The sequence below is a fragment of the Cupressus sempervirens genome, chromosome 2 (assembly GCF_028749045.1).
Source record: "Cupressus sempervirens isolate cs-2001-9-10 chromosome 2, ASM2874904v1, whole genome shotgun sequence".
Taxonomy (NCBI): domain Eukaryota; kingdom Viridiplantae; phylum Streptophyta; class Pinopsida; order Cupressales; family Cupressaceae; genus Cupressus; species Cupressus sempervirens.
In genome coordinates this window covers 47,604,810-47,622,349 of record NC_143119.1, presented here as the reverse complement: position 1 = coordinate 47,622,349, position 17,540 = coordinate 47,604,810, and the positions used below count along the sequence as shown (strand labels likewise).

Here is a 17,540-nt window from a genome sequence, read left to right as displayed (position 1 = left end):
GTCACTACTGATACACCTATTCTTCCAAGTTATTAGGAAATTCCCTGGTATCCTAGTAGGGAACAAGACAACAAGAATCAATGCACGATGAGCTTGGTAACATATCATTACAAGAGACAGTTTGAGGAAAGGATTGTTGAAGACATAAGTAAAATGATGAAAAGTTTCCAAACTGCGATGAAGCAAAGATTCAAGATACCACCCTCACTAGTGAAAAAGTACAAAGAAGACATATATTTCATGGTTGAAACAAATTTAACATGCATGGAGGTAGTTGTGTCAAGGGTTAAGTTCATAGACCCTATGGGCTATGAGTTAAGTGAAGAAATAATTGAAGGGTATGCAAGATCATACTCAAATCTGAGGAAGATAAGGACACTCCTAGATGGGGAACTTATGCAGAGAAAATCAAAGAAGTGGAGAAAAATCTCTACAGTAAGGAAATTAGGAAGAATATTGAGAAGAAGATTGAATAAATTCTCAAGGTTTTTGGAATGATCAGAGATTAATTCAATGAGGTAAAAGGTATAGCCTTGGAGATGAAAGATAGTTGACACACAAAGAGGTATTCGAAGCAACACCTATTGCTATAATAGGACCTTTAGAGGGAGTAACAGTAGCAAGATCTACTTCACAGACACTTATTGTTTCTTATGTCGCAATAGCACAAGTGCAACCCATTGTTGTACAACCGTTGAAGAAGACTAGTGAAGAGGAGGTATAGATAGTAGAAGGTAATTCATCTACTCCTCCAACCAAAAGGAAATCAAAGAGACTCACTAAGGTGAAACAAGAGGCTGAGTCACCTAGCAAGAAAAGGACAAAGCAATTGTCAAGTGGCCCTAGAAAGAGAACAAAGAAATTGGAGATGGTTGAATCATATGAGTCTGATGAATTTGAAGATGAAATAGAGGATAGACCTACAAAGAAAGTAGTTGGAGAAGCAAGGACAGCCATTGGGAAAAAGCCTTGGAAGCCAAAGGTAACCTAAATATGTAAATCATTAATGATAGCTATTTCATTCAATTGAATAAGTTTTATAGTATGTATAGCAATATGGATAGAATTCAGTTAGAGAATGTAGTAGTAAGGAATATGATTTTGAAGAATAAAAGATTTGAAGATGTACAAAGGCATATATTAGAGGGCCTATACAACAAGTTGATAAATAGGAGAAGAAAATTTATTGGTGAGGGTAAGAAAATAAGAGAGAATATGATCAAGAAATGTTGCGAAGTCAATAGTGAAGAAGATATGCAAGATATAATAAAGGGTATTGAGCCCTTACTGAGAAATAAAAGAAGAGCTATTCTCTTGATGGGGGGCAATTATGAAGCAGTAAACAAGGAGATAGAAGAATCCATTGTTAAATAGATTACTTCTATGCCCAAAGAACTAAGCGCAAAGTTAGGGGGGCAATCCCTATGTCTGTTGAGCATAGTACTCTAGCAGTAGCAATAATGGAAGCCAAGGACACTCAAGTGACAGATCTATCTTCATAGATCTCTATTGGGACTAACACCATGCAAATTGGTGCCACAAGTGTGACAGTAAACATTGCAAAAGATCCTTACAAGAACTTTGGGTCAAATATTGTTGACAATATCATTGATTACTCTAGCTCATATGAGGAGGAGGAGAGAAAGAATGAAGAAAAAGAGAAGAAGAGAAAAGAGGATGAGAAAAAGAGAAGAAGAGAGGAAGATGAAGCAACAAGAAGAAAATGAAAAGAAATAGAAAGAAGAAGAAAGAAAGAAAGAAAAATAAAAAAGAAGTGGACGAGAAAAAGTAGAAAGAGGAAGAGAAGAAAAAGAAGAAAGAAGAGAACAAGAAGAGGAAAGAAGAAGAAGAGAAGACAAAGAAGGAAGATAGAGAAAAGAAGAAGAAGAAAGAACTAGAAGAAAAGAAGAAGGAAGATGAAGAGGAGAAGAGGAAAAAGGATGAGGGAATCAAAAGAAAGGAAGATGAGAAGAAGAAGGAGGATGATGGAAAGAAAAGAGAGGAAAAAAGGAAGAAGAAAGAAGAGGAGGATGAGAAGGCAAGTGCACCCAGCACATCTCTTACCTTAGCTGCACTTACTGGTTTAGATGATGATGATCAAACAGAGTTGATATCATCCCTCCATAAGATCATCAACAAGAATAAACAAGTCAAGATTTTGTAGAAAACTCTCATGGAAGTAACTAACAAATTGTAGGGATTCATGACTATGAAGTCACTTGATCTAAACCCTTAAGCACAAAGCCAAAGTTGTGATTCAAGCCTTTAATGTTGAATTCACAAGTTTGTCAGAGGTTGCAGTAGCACAAGCTCAAGCCAAGCATGATGCACAAATGTTTGACATTGTCTATCAGAACATCAAAAATGACTTATTGACTCTTGATACATGCATCAAGGCATTAAGGAAGTGTGAACTTGAAGGCAAAGATTTGTATGCAAAATGTGCAATGTCTTTTAGCTTTACAAAAGACATTGATAATGAGCTTAAAGGAAAGTGTACAGTATTTAAAAGCATTAGCAAATCAGGTAAGTCAACCTGGTGTGCAAATTGAAGCATAGGTTAGCAAGACTTATAATGAGATAAGTCTGTTGAAAGACAGGAAGATAAGGAGTATAAAGAGCTTCTCACTTTTGAGAGAACATTTATCTATGAAGCTATGCACAATTGAGAAATAGGTGAAGGATTGCCTAATAGAAAACACATCATTTGACAGATTCATACTCAAATCTAAATGCAGTAGAGATAACATCTTATAGATTGTGCACTCTTCTCAACATTTCAAAAGGAATTAAGGACTCTTGGGAGAGGAACATGAAGAGCCTTGCAGATAGTTTTGGTGATTGTATTTCTCACTTGTCAGCCTAAGAAGAGGTAATGAATCACAATTTCGTCATGTAAATAAGTTTTGACACCTTTGTCATTGATGTCAAAGGGGGAGAAGTACATAAAAATTTGTAAAAAGTAACAGTATGTATAAAGGACAATGCTACTTAGCCTTATATTGTATTAGGAGATATAAGGAAAGATGGTTATAAATGTAATGATCAATAGAATTTTTGAAATTTTGTAGAGTGTTGAAGGTCAATTTTAAAAAGTTCTTTTGTATAACACTTTGGGACTTAGCCAATTTTTCCATATGTTGCCATCAATGTCAAAGGAGGAGATTGTTGGCAGTATGGCTAGGTAGGATGAGTTAAGGTTTTCATTTATGGCAACATATATCTCAGGATGAGATGGCAAAACATATAGTTGAAGCCTCTACAATCAAAGATAGAAAATTGTCTAAGTGCTAGACAGTTTCTCTAGCAATGCAAAGATAGTTTTGGTATTGTGATGGCTACAAAGATATTTGGCACATGCGCAGTTAAGGATAGGTAGCACAAAGTGTCATGATGGCGTACCTCAATGCACAAATTAGTATGGACAAAGTTACAAGTCAAATACCTCTAGAGGCAATATGCACAGTAGAACAAAGCATAATAAGAACAAAGGAATAAAGTGTTAAGGAATTATTTCAATCACGAAATAATTACTTATTTTTGTAGGGACGACATCCTAGATGTTTATTCTAACTTAGCATAATGTGTGAAGGCATCGAGCCAACTACACAAGAGTTTTTGTGAAAGAAAAGAGTATAAGTAAAGAATCATTACATGTGAAGTAGAGATGTACTTGTGAATGTGTAGCAGTGCGAATGTGAAGTCTATTATGTATATGTGAACTATGTATATGACATGTGAACTTATGTGAGAGAACTATGATGTGAATTATGATGTTAGATAAGAGCTATGCGAAGTATAGGAGTCAACAATAAAGAGGTTTTTGTATCTATCTCATTTTGTATAAAGGCACTATATTGTATAATTGTATGTTAGGGCAGTTGGCTCTTCTTGCATACAATTGTATTTGTATTACCAACTCCTCATAGGGTTGAGGCTTTTAATAGGACCTAGTCCTCTAACAAAGACCGAGACACTATATGTAATTCATAGACTCCTAACAGGGTCAATATCCTTAATAGGATTCTTTTGTTTAGTGGATCATTTTGTGGGTACCATCCCCACTGAGGTTTTCCTTTGGCCAGGGTTTCCCTAGTTAACAAAATATGGTGTTATGAGTTCTCTTTGTGTATGGTTTTATTTATTGTTCAGTATTGTTGGTTTACTTTCATAGACATGTTGCAAAGTAATTAATAAAATCCAGTTGTGAGCAAAAGTTTGTAGAATGCTGATTCAACCACCACCACCCCCCTCCCCCCGTATTATTTATTTCTAATTGATTCCCACTATTAGTTCCAACGTTTACCTGATAAGTTCCTTATAATCATCCCTATGTGCTCTGCTCAATATTCATGTATAGTAATCATCTAAAGATATGATAACAAGTCAAACAATATGCCAAATAGTTTGACATCAATGACAAATAACATAACTAATTATCATGCAACTCATTATTTATTATCAACAACTTGTCAGATAAGTTATGTCAACAACAACTACTACGTTGCGACTATTGTAGCAAGAGGAGGATGAGGTGTTGGGTACTTATGACTCCAAGAAACTTCATGGGTTCCTAACCGATGATTCAACAAAGATCTTACTGTCAAGCAAGGGGAAGGAAAAGGCACAAAATAGGCCTTCAATTTTTTGTGTTTTATTTTTTTGTACTGTGGATCTGTTGCAAGATCCAACTGTGAAAACTTTGGACTAGCCCTATGTGGCCTTATTTAGTTTTAAAAACTTTAAAAGTAGTTCTAGGACTTACTATCAATGGACATAATTAGCATAAGGGTATATTTGTTAGATATGAACTCGATTTGGTTATGTGGGTTTTGTGGGAACAATTTTTTTATGTTATATGTTGGGGGTTGTGAATGTGTTGGTTATCATATAGTTGGTAGCTAGGTGTTAATAGATCTTTCATTGTTTTGTTCTTAATAGGTAGCCCCCTTGTTTTGGTTGCTTTAATATAAAAAATAATTAAAAATAAATCTTGACCTAGAAATACTCTAGAACGGTTACATAAATCCGTATATGTTTTAGTGTGCATAAGTGTTCCCACATATTTTGGTAAATGACTAAATAGGTTTGGATGAGATAACATGATTAATGAATGCAAATTAATATCTTTAAATACAAGCATACTCTAATAAATCATGCAAATGTGTATTTGGTTGATCTTTGACAAGAAGGTAATGAGTGGAAACTAATCGAAATTTCAATTATAGTATCTAAATTTCAAAACTCAAAATCATAACTAATGAGACTATTTGCAAAATCAAACAAACGCTTACTAAAATGATTTACATGGCAAAACTAAATTCAATTAAACTGTTGAAAACATAAATATATAAATGTACATATAAACCAATGAAATAAAAAAAGAAAATTGAATCTTCACAATTTTCTATATAGAACATTTTAATCGCTATCTAATGCACAACCATGAATGAGACTTAGGTTATATAGAATTTTTCTATCAATAGTTATTTTAGATATCATAAAAGATAGTATCTTACAAGCAAATTTAATTGAATAGATATCTCAATCTTAAAAGCGTCCAAATATTTTCACTTTAAAAATGAAATAGACAATCAATTAAAAAATTAGTTTTTACTCAAATTTTACCTTTGTGCAAAAGAATGGTAGGTATTGGCTAAATCCCAAACTAAAACGTCAAAAGTATAATGGACATCACAAAAAAAGGTAAGTAATGCGGGACATGACGTTTTCTTTGATTTATTAATTAATTTAGAAATTACAGAAGCACGGTTGTGAGAGTTTAGAATTAATTAATAAATCAAATAAAAAGTCATGTCAGGTGCATTCCTTCGGCTATCTAGCCACGGGCAGTAGTGCGCCCCTTCATAAGACTTGCGTTTTAATTTACATCACCATGCTTTATTCTATAGGTTTAGCCCTTGAAGAAGCTACGTAGTCATTGCCTTTCAGATGAACAAAAACAGAAGCTAAGTCAATTCTCGCCGCGTGTGAATACCGAAATAGGATGCAAAATGTTGAATGAAAGCATCCACGTTAAAAGCAGGAAAGGCAGCACATTAATGATAAGGAAAAGACGTATAATAATGACAATGCAATACAAGACAAACAACTGAGAGACATGAATACGATGTATGGGACTCTCAGAGTTTGCAGAACACAGCAGTCAATGGCACAGCCTATTTGAAAAAGGTAGCCAATGAATGGCTAAGTCAATGCAGTCCCTCCTTTGATATGATATTTTACTTTGAAGCTCTACATATATAAATATCTAGGGAGGACTTGTACATGTGGTTTCTTTTGACTGCCACGCAGAATGCGGCTATCGAAATGATGGGTAGAGGTTTTTTAATTCTCCAGGACAAAAAAGGCCTATGGTACCCCATAATCAACAAGGGTACATACGGTGTGAACGTCTAGGTATATGGGGACCAAGGAGGTATGGGAATCAAAGGCCTTATGTTGAGAGTTATATTATAGATGTTCTTCCTCTACCTCGTAAATCATTGGTCTAATGGATATTACTTGTAAAAAAGCTTTCTTTTTCTAAGTGGTTCTTGTTACAGGAAGAGATCTATAACTGATATGATAGTTTTGTCATTAATATTCTTAAATTACAGTTCTTAAAAGAGTCTCAAAAATGAGATCACATGTACTAAATATCTAATCATGAATATACTAATTGTAGTTCATATTTTGACTTTTTTGGTTAGTGATTGATCAATTTGAGGACATTTGAGTGAGTGACTATTGATGTGTGAATATAGTGGTATCATGCGAGCATTTTGAAATGGCACCGAAAAAATTGACAAAATTCAACTCCGATTTAGGAGTTCTAGATGCACAAAATTAGCCTAAAAGGCTAATAGGTCTTTTCCCCTAATTAGATTATAAAGGATAGGCTAAATCTTTCTTGACGGTGTGTAGTTTAATTGACCATTCTTTTTCACTTCTCTCTTCCTCTACGTATTTGAAAAATTGAACATTTTTGTATAAACCGATTTGGGAGTTAAATTATATTTGTATTAAAGGATGAATAGATTATATTATTTATTTATCAAAATAAAGATATTGTTCTAGTTATCATTGAATGTAAATTTTCATGGTGAATCACACAATTCTGTATTTTTTATTTTATTGTTTGTTTTGTTATTTAAACTCAACAAGTAGTGTCGAACCAAGCTAGGGGCCCCAAGCACCTTAGGAGGAGTATTGGAAATAACCATAGTTACACCGCCCTAGGAGACGGGGGGACGGGGGGACGGGGGGACAGAGGGGCCTTGATTTGGGGACGGCAGAGGGATGGCGGGGGGACAGAGGCGGGGGATGGGGGGGTGGCGGAAGGAGTAGGAGTGTATATACTATACATATGGTATAGCATATACCATATCAACTGGAATATCATGATTCATGATCAAATGACAAACAAACAATGAACATTAAACATTGAACATCAGCAAATAATAAATATTAGTCTAAACTCTATATATCAGCCTTCAAATCAATAGTATGAGTATCTAGATTCTACTATCTACTAGTAATCAATGATCATATGAGTCATGACATAAAGATGATTACAATAAGTATCATGTGCCATGAATCATGATATCAAAATAAGTATATAATGCAAACAAAAACTACAAGTCTCCTAGAGTCCAAATCAAAATGTCAAATCAATGGAGACTCCTTGGCGTCCCCCCACAATGAAGGAGACTTCTTGGCGTCCCCCCTCAATGAAGGAGACTCCTTGGCGTCCCCCCGCACCCCCACACTCGGAGACCTCTAGCCGTTTCGAAGACGTCTCCCCCATCTCAGAGACCTCTAGCCGTCTCGGAGACGTCTCGCCGTCTCCGGCGGCGGTGGCGCTCTAAGTGGCGCCATCCGAAATGCCAAGATGCCATCCCCCCGTCCCGGGGATGTCCCCGTCTCCGAAACGGCCCAATTTTTGGGAGGGGGGACGCGTCCCCGTGTTACACTGGAAATAACTACACCAATAGAGTTCAAATGAAGGGTCAAAAGGGAGAGTATTGGAAATAACCCTAAGGGTCAATAGGGAGAGTATTGGAAATCACTGGTCAATAGGGTTCAATAGCTTGGACTTAAGAGCACTTCAATAGCAAATGTAAGGTCAATCCTAGCTAAGTCCAAATGAGCTATTGACCCCTCTTGTGCAGCCCATCAATGGACCTCGATGGCTAATTTCCAACAATCTTACTCCTCAAATTAGAAGTATAAGGAGTTCCAATATGGTTGTGGGTGAAAGTAGGGGAAGAGCACTAGTTACCACCTATTTTCCAATTACAGCATATTAGATTTCACAGATTAAAAGCTCACTAGATTTGGAAAAGAACAATTAGTTATTAGATCAATTGTGAAAGTTGAGTGGATTAGTGCACAATTATTGGTGCATTTGTGCAAAAAGTTGCACCATGTTTGGAGCATTTAGACAAAAATAGCAAATCAATTATACTAACATTTTGATTTTCTCAACGAGAAGGAAATAACCATATTTACCTCAATTCTTTGAAAAGACTACTTTTTGAATGGCACAAAAAGAACCATATTTACACAATACTCTTAAATGACTACTCTCTTTTTTTTTTATGGAAACAACCGGATTACATAGATATCGGCATCTCTGTCATTACAAAGCTGATTACAACATTACGAGTAAGCATATATCTAAACCAGAAGCCATCCTTTGGCTAAGATGCCATGTGCAGGGGGATCCAGCCCGTCAAAGTCACCCAGGGGTCGAACCTGGCCCAAACGCGTCTCTGGGGGTTTGAACCTTGGTGGATGGCAATCTCAACTGTACCATCATCCTCACCAATTGTGCCCAACCAATTGAGCTACAACCCTAAATGACTACTTTGACTTTTCCCCACTCAACAGAACATGCATCATTACTAAAAAAAAATTATGGAGAGCTTCCATTAATACAGAGAACTTAGAATAGTTTTAGAGATTTAAAAATGCTACTCACATTTGTTTCAATCGAGCTTCCAGCTTATTTATTTCTTTTGGAGGCACTGGAGCAAATGATGTCTACTGTTTTTATTTAAGTGGACAGTTTCCGACCCAGCTGTTTGGGCTGCTGGACCATTATAACAGTAAACTGAGCTGGCATCGAGACAAGTCATGGTAATCAATTGCCTTGAATAGAGAGCTCCATCTTCCCTTGTCCAAACAAAGCAGCTATGACTGACACGTATGTTTATAGCTCATGGGAGAGAGCGCAGTCCATGTGACATGCAACTATTGCTGCCTGGTTGCTCCTTAGGGAAAGCAAATGTTTTAAAATACCATTAGTAATACATGCTTCCCTCTTTTCTAATCTAAAAAGATATTCACCGTATGTTTTTGAACTCCACTGCACTAGCCGGTTACCTTTTATCCACACAAACCTGGAGTAGAAAAAGTTAAAAGAGAGCCAGTAAACTAAGTGGCAGAGCACACCACTGACCAGAAGCCTTGGAAAGAGTCGTCAAGTTTGTTATCTCATCCAAGAGTTCCCTAACAATTAAATGAATAAGATCCCTAGATGAATACCATGGTCTTTCAAGGGTACAGTAACCAATGTCAAAAAATTTATTGTAATGACTGCTATTAACATTGAGATTCTATATGCTATTGCAATGTCTGTTCTATAGGTTATGTCTAGTCTTTTAGACTTTATAAATTCATCTACCTATGGTTCTCACTCTCAAGCTATTAGAAAGATTGTTTTATGTTTTCGAACTCTTGAGAAAGATTGTTTTACGTTTTCAAACTGTTTTATTAAAATGAGTCTTCTATAAGCTATGTTTAGTCTCTTAGACTTTATAAATTCATCTACCTATAGTTCTCACTCTCAAGCTACTAGAAAGATTGTTTCGTGTTTTCAAATTGTTTTATTAAAATAAGTGATTCTCCTAACCAAGTCAGCTACCCCTAATCCCTATGGTTAGAACTTGGCTACTGCTATAATTAACACTACATTGATGGCCTAGCTCAACTCGTGACTAATGTGCATGAATTTCCTTGACAGTCTCTCTATTTGGGGCCAATTTGTGTCTAATGTGCTGCTTTTAAGGACAATAGTAGAGAGGACCAATTACTTGAACACCCTAACTTCACGCTTATCAAAATCTTATGTGAAAATTTCAAATCACTCCCAATTTTTTACAACAGCCTATTTGACAAATTGTCTACTTATAAATAAGGTTTCAAGTCCAGCTCACCCATTATGATGCCACATCAGCATGCTTTTTGCCAAGTTGTCCAAAACAGCCCAAATAAAAAAGTGAGACCAATGGTTGTGCATAAAGGGTACCATACTTGCACCGCTGATGTGGCATCACATTATTGGTTGATTTTTATACCTAAGGGTACATTTTATTCAATTTTGGGTAGACATCATTGTACTAACGACTCTATAGTCACAAGTATTGGTACAATGTTGTTAAAAAAAATTGGGCATTGAATAATAAGTGTAGGTATCAAGTCAACAACTCCTATAACAACTATTGGAAAGGGTTCAAATACTGGATCCTATCCCCTCGAGTTAATTTCACAGATTTTCTCACAGTGTGCACCAAGAATAACCTTTGTAACAAGGAGAACATTAAGAAGCATGGGCCCTCATCTCATTTTGTATAGGAAAAGACAACGTTATAATTTTCTTCTTCTTCTTGATTTTGAATGAGTGACAGCCTATAGACCGCATACAAATCCTAGCCTTTTGAGCTGTATTCGAATACCTCAATTTTAGGGCTAGGTAAATGTTACTGTAAGGATTCTATTATCTCTAGGGGTTCTCTTTCTTGCTACTTTCTTGGATCCCAAACAGTATTCATTGGGTTGTCAGAAAGGTACATTTATTTGACTCCAAAATGTATAAACCTGCCAAACAACATACCTCATATAGTTGACATGATCTTTCAGTCCATATGGATGAGTTAGTATTCTCTTTTGGAAATTGCACTGGTAATGTTGGATATCTCCTTATCGAAACAAATGGTTGCAAATAAATACATACTGCTACACAACATAGTACTACTGACAACATGTAGGCCCGCTACATAAATTATATACATACATGTTTAGATACTCATTTGATGGTGTTAAATATCAATGGTAATTTGCTTCTATATTTGCTTTTGGAACTTTACCAACAAGATTGAGTGAAAACCATCCTATCTAAAAGCTACTCGTACAATCTGAAGGGGTCTGATAAACGATGACATGTTCTCTATAGAGGAGGCACATGCTTGGCCCCATAGGAAGCCAGGTGATAGGGTTGTATCCTTCTTAAAAGACATATGAGATCAATGGAATATGTTATGGTGTTTTGTTTGTCAGTGACCTAGTTTGATTATCTTAAGGATTGTATCCTTCTTGATTGACAGTGTCTTGACCTAGTTACATCATCTTTACCTTCCTGCTGTTGTATGTCATCTAGCATCAAAAAAAGGCAGTTTAAACCTGGGGTACAAATTTAAGACACTTTGAAGATAAGGGATTTTGAACTCGTATGACACTACCTCATTTGATTAAACGAACTTCCTTCCTGCACATTTCAGTTGGTGGTCCGCATCCAGATGCATTTAAGTTCATGTCCGAGAACCACACATTTAAATCACAGTATAGAGATAGCAAGATTTGCAGAAAATAAACTATCAAACCAAATTTGAAAAAGATGGAAAACTTCAAGTAATTTACAGAACACCTTTGAAGTTGCAGGTAGAGAAAATGTAGCTATAATCTTCTAGATTAAACTTTGTGTATAGTTTTCACTTGAAAATTCAAATCACTCTTAGTGATTCATCATTGAGAAAAAAGGATATGAGAGAATTAGAATGCAAAGGAACCTTATAAGAGCAGAGAAAATGTTGAAAACAACTAGGATGGAGGAGGCATTTACATCCCGTATTACATGAACAGTGATCTATGACAACTTTTTCTTAGTCCTCGTGAGAATATAAAGAATCTCTAGGGGAGTCTGTGCAATGGAGGCAGAATTTGGATATGTGGTATACTTTATGCCAGCAGGAATAAAATACATGGTGATAATTTTGGATAAGAAATTTAACTGAAAAACTAATTTGTAGGCCCAATATTTGTAGCTGTTGACAGAAAATGTTATGTTTTAATGGGAGCATTTCCTGCATATGATTTCATAATTTTTTCTGCACCACCACCAGAAAAAATTAAGGTTAGTCACTCTCTATGGACATTCACATTATTTCAGCAAGCGAGACAGTACATTCCAGAAATGAATGACCAAAATATATTACAAAATGGGTTGACAGACTGATCAGATTCACAGAACCTCAAATTATGCTCACACCATCTAGTCTTCTACTGGAAAACATACAATTTTATTTTTTTACATGAACAAAATACCATAAAGAAGAAAGAAAGAAAACAAACAACAGTATTCCCAAAATTGCAATTTCAATGACATAATTAGGAGATCGTACAATGCATCCACAGAGTCAATTGATAAAATTGACATTTACAAAGCCTGTATAGACTTAATGTAAAGCGAGATCAGGTGCCAACAAAGCTTTCAAACATGCTATTGAGTTCATTGTCCAGTGTGGTTCACAGAAAAGGACTATTCTGCAAGAACAATGCAAAGGACTATTCTGCAAGAATAATTCTTTACATTAGAATAAGAATGAATCCTTTGATTGCTATGACATAGGTGCTGCCTTTGAAATCTGATAAAAGCTCTCTGATGCCCCCTGAAGGAACCCTTACACTACCTAATTTGTACAATGGCCCCTCGTGAGAACTCAGTTCAAATGTTCATCACTGCAGCAAAGCAGTAAAACCTCAGGTGGTTTAAAGCTTTTGATTATGGTCCTCAGTCAATGGCATCCCTTGATTAAGTTCCCTTCAAGCTCTCAAAAAACATTATGATAGAGACAGAAATATCCATGTAAACAACTCATGAGCAGCTAAGTGCTTCGTAATTAAGTGGAAGGGACCTTAAGGTGTGCCCTTGATGCCCAGTCATCCAGGTTTCAGAATGAAAGCTATGTGACAATATTGTGCCAACAGCTGCTAAATCCCTGCATGAGACTGCCTGGAAAACGGAACTATCTGCCAATTCTTGCATGTTTGAGTCCTCCTGAACAGAAGTGTATATGCTAAACGGAGGTGCATCACTCACCTTGGGAGCTTCACTTTGTATACTACAAGACAATGAAGAAGTGCTACTGCTGGCCATTAATGTATCATTGGACGTCAGTTTTGTTTCCAAGATAACCTGTTGGAGCTCAGTATCATCGTCTTTTCTCTTGGGATCTGACGAACGAATTGCTTTTTCTTTTGTGTCATTCCCTTTCAATGATTTTGATTGCTTCAAGCTAGCTCTTGTATCAATGAAGGATACATTAGTAATTTTAACACTTCTCTCAGGCGCTCTTTTGACTTGTACACTATGATCTTCCTTTTTTGCCTCAATGGCCCTCAGCTGTTTCTGTTTCTCGGCTTCTTCTTCCATGATAGAAGTCATTATGTAAGTGTAAGCCTTTTGCAATAATCTATACAACATTAAGGCCGATGCACGTGCCTGATCTTTAACAGCATCAATATCTCTTTCATCCACAAACTCGCACCGTTCAACAAAATGTGAGGCTTTATCTGGCCTGTGCCTCAAGCAAAGTAACAGATGAGCACGTTCAACTTCTGTCCTCGAGCAAACTCTTCTCAAACCAATGAGGGTATAATAATCAATTGTGTAAGAACTGGAAAGACTCTGTTTCATAGTATGAATCTTAGAATTCAAAGATTGAAGATTTGCATGAATGTCCCTGAAATTGGCATTTGGATGCTTCCAAATAGGCCCTGGCAGCTTCTGGTGGCGAAGAATGGACTCATGAAGCAGTTTTAGGTGTTCCAGATCCTGCAAGCTTTCAGGGAAGCATCTTACAGTTTCAAATAGAGATGCCCTAGTCGTTAGAGCTTCCATGCAAGTGGGATCTAGTGCAAGTGTTCTGTTGCAATCTGCAATAGAGTCCGTTATCCGTCCATCAGCTTGATAGGCCGTTGCCCTCAACATATAGCATTCTGCTATGAAACCTTGTGGTGTACCCCTTCTTCCATCTAGAATTTTTGAGAAATGTCTAGCTGACTCTAAGTAGAGACCAGCATCTAAAGCAGCCATTGCTGCCACTTTCCTTCTAAGAAGAAGCTTGATATTCCCAAGCAAATGGCTAACTACTTCTGCATCTGAAGCAGAATTCTCAGAGCAAAAGCTGTCATCGTTCCTGCAAATGCTCTCCCTTCTAAAGGCTGCAGATGCAACTCTTTTTCCACTTTGAAGCAAAAGCAGTGCATCCTCCATGAGACCCAAGTGGCAGCAAGCCTGTCCAAGAACCAAATACCTCCATTCTTCCCTCTCACATCTCTTGGACAACCCTGCTAATAATTTCTTCTTCAGCTTGGAAACTGAGAAGCATTTCAGAAAAGCATTTGCCCTGAAGTTTTCATCTTCCACATAGCTTGGAAGAAGCTTCACCTTCTCTCTAGATACTGGGGAGCTTTCAGAAGAAAATATGTCCTCCCTAAATCTCACACTAGGTATGTATTCCTGCAACATGTTTGCAACCTCTTTAAATCTCCTGAGGTACAAGAGGGCTCTTGCTTTTAGTTCCAAAGCTTTCTCCCAGTTGGGGAATAGGTCAAGAGCGGCATCAAGGAGATTAAGTGCCGAATAGATCTCATTAGACTCCTGGTTTCCCAGTAATGCCTGTGCATGACTCAAGTGTTTCTCTGCAAGCTGCGTTAACCAAACTTGAAATAAGAAAAAACTGAATCATCAAAACATTGACTTAACCCCAAAGCTTATTGAGAGAGAATCGTAAAAACAGAAAGACTAACTACATCAAATAGGTAATTTTGATATTCTAAATTTTGGCATAGAAATAGATCGAATATTTTAATTCCATCTTCATTCTACATTTCTGAAAGCAAAAACATTAACAATAAAACCAGTGCAGAAGGCAGGGAAACGATTTACAGTTGACGGCTCGGCCAAACAACTGCGGTTAAACAGGACTCGTACTCATTCAAGTTCAAAAGTTTTCCATCAAGTATCACCGGAAGAACTAAAAAAAAATCAAATTCGACTTCTGTAATCAACTCTACTAAAATGACACTTCATCATATGTTTGAACAAAGTCTTTCTAAAAATCAAAGTGAAAGTTATCTATTCATCCAAATAGCCCATTGGGGACCTTAAACAAGCCATTGGACATACGGAAAAAAACATGAAAGCTAGAAAACACGAAGCACGTGGATGTCACAGGAAAACGGCCAAATATATGTGTTGACTGTGTATAGAGAAATGCATGAAATACATACAACTTAAAACACATTATATCAGACTTAAAAACATCCGGGTTTAGAAAAGTTATAGCCAAAACCAATTACCTTATACTTCAAACTCCTCGTCAAAAAAACGCAAACGATCCCATGGACTAGAACCTTAGAATCACGATCTCCATCTACATTTTCATAAAAGAATCTCTAACATCCAAATGGGTGCAATAATATAGACCTAAACTACCCGCATACACTCTGTAATGGATTGCACGATTCATTTGACCACATTGCAGCAGAATACACAAAACAAGAAAATATAATTTTATGTTGCTTGCCAGAGCTACAAATGCATCATTGAAACCACGCCAAACGGACCCTTGGCCCCAACAGACATGGATAAACACAGCGGAAAAGTATTGCAATCATCAATCCGAGCCAAAGACTCGACAACCCACCTCTGCTCCAGGCTTAAGATCCATTCCAACAAGGGAAAACAGGAGAGAAGTGCAGAAAAAAAGAAAGAAAAGAAAACCCACCTTTTTGTTACTGAGCCACCAATGCTTCTTCATGGGAGGAGGGGGAGGAGGTTGAGGAGGAGAGGGAACCAGCGATTCAGATGACATTGTGTATGATGCATCAAGCTGCTGCTGCCAAGTTTGTCTCCCCACAAGTTGTTGCTCCCATTCCCATCAGGTCCAATCTTATCAATAGCTAATATCCCCAGACAAAATCCTTAAAAATGTGCCTCTGAATTCTTCACAAACCTTGTGAGATAATCTATACCGGCAGTTGAAAAACTATAACATAAAGGAACTGCCAGCAGGTTATTGACAAGAAAAGTGCATCAGGCCCCTCCGCCATGTGCCTCTCCTGCCATTTCCACAACAAACAATCATTCATTTACCCCCTACCAGTCCTCAAAACAGCAATCCAATGCGTTTAATTACAACCTACAAAAGTCCCCACAAAGATGAAAAATATATAGGACCTCTTTCAATTTTCCAAATGATTTCGTTTTTACTTCATCATCACAAACATTTAATGGATTCCTTCATCACATCTTAAAAACACAAAAACCACGTTTCCAAGATCGGATTTTGACCACGTAGACGGCCACCAAAATTAAATTCCATGAAACCCAATATGACCGGCGGCAAGCCCGAAACCCCCATTAATTCTAAAGCAAATTTTATAACCACGGCATTTACTGGCGGTTGCTCAAAGTCTGAACATTTGCAGTTCCCTGACATAAAACTATGTGTCCTTTGTAAGCGTGACGGACAAGCTTGCCACCTGTAAGTACGCGCATTGTCAGAGACCGCCAACTGTCGGTTCTCCAGGTTCTCATATTATATGTCAAAGTTAAGACTTCGACACCAAATGCACTCAGAGAGAAAATGTAATTTAATCAAATAAATTGAGTTGAAAACCATTATTCTGTGTTTTTGTCTCCTATAAGAAACTAGAGGCTGTGTGAACAAGTCAAGTGGCAATTAAGAGTAAAGATGTTTTTTCCGTTAAAAATTCAACACATGATTGCTTGAAGAGGGGGTGATCAGATAATTCTCGAGAAAAAAGTGGGGTTTTATGGGTTGGCTGATCACGTGTAGACTGGGTGAACTGGGGCTAAAGCAAGGCTGTGAAACGAAGATCTTCTTGCTTTTCCTCACATGTATATGAGTGTGCATCTCTTTTAAGAGACCACTTTACTATAGTGCACTCAATCCTCGTGAAAAGTGAGCTCACAATTGTGTTAATTAAAGGGAAAAGGGGTTGCATAGTTACATAAACAACTATCATAGAGCGAAAGTTTTTTTTGATGAATAGTCTTTTTTAATTAATAGAGCGAAAGTTAGATTGTGAGTAAATGTAACTTTTGTATCAACGACTGCTACAGCTTCCCACTTCTTTTTAGTTTTAATGAGTCACAAGTTTTTCATTTCTTTTATAAGTGGGAAAGTTTTTTAACTCACTTTGTACCTTGGACAAACTTCTTAGCTTATTCAATCAAATCAAGAGGGAGTTGCTTTCCCACAAAAAATGTCAGTTTTTACATGTTTATAACTCAATCTGAATAGATTTCCACAATCCATTAGACTTTTTTGACAATTTGCTTCTGGATTTGATTGTGTTTGTTATTTTTTAGCATCAACGTTTCGGATCACACTCTGTGATCCATCATCAGGATGAGAGAATGCAAGAATGAAAAAATGTGAGCTGAT

At 36.8% G+C, this 17,540-nt stretch overlaps 1 protein-coding gene across 1 annotated transcript; it reads right to left on the bottom strand.

Moving 5' to 3' along the window:
* Positions 1-12,421: 12,421 nt before the first annotated feature.
* LOC149571001 (uncharacterized) lies at positions 12,422-16,897 on the bottom strand. Its single transcript, XM_089812560.1, has 2 exons — positions 15,855-16,897; positions 12,422-14,773 (listed from the first exon to the last, which is right to left on the bottom strand). The coding sequence occupies exons 1-2, from the start codon at positions 15,939-15,941 to the stop codon at positions 12,938-12,940; spliced, it is 1,923 nt and encodes a 640-aa protein (XP_089668686.1). The 5' UTR covers positions 15,942-16,897; the 3' UTR covers positions 12,422-12,937.
* Between the last annotated feature and the right edge of the window lie 643 nt (positions 16,898-17,540).

What these genes read in the sequence shown, in the direction of transcription:
- LOC149571001 (XM_089812560.1), bottom strand. Translation starts at nt 15,941, where the DNA reads ATGTCATCTGAATCGCTGGTTCCCTCTCCTCCTCAACCTCCTCCCCCT. An exon ending in GGTGGCTCAGTAACAAAAAG is followed by an intron (nt 14,774 to 15,854) that starts GTGGGTTTTCTT and finishes TGGTTAACGCAG; the next exon opens with CTTGCAGAGAAACACTTGAG.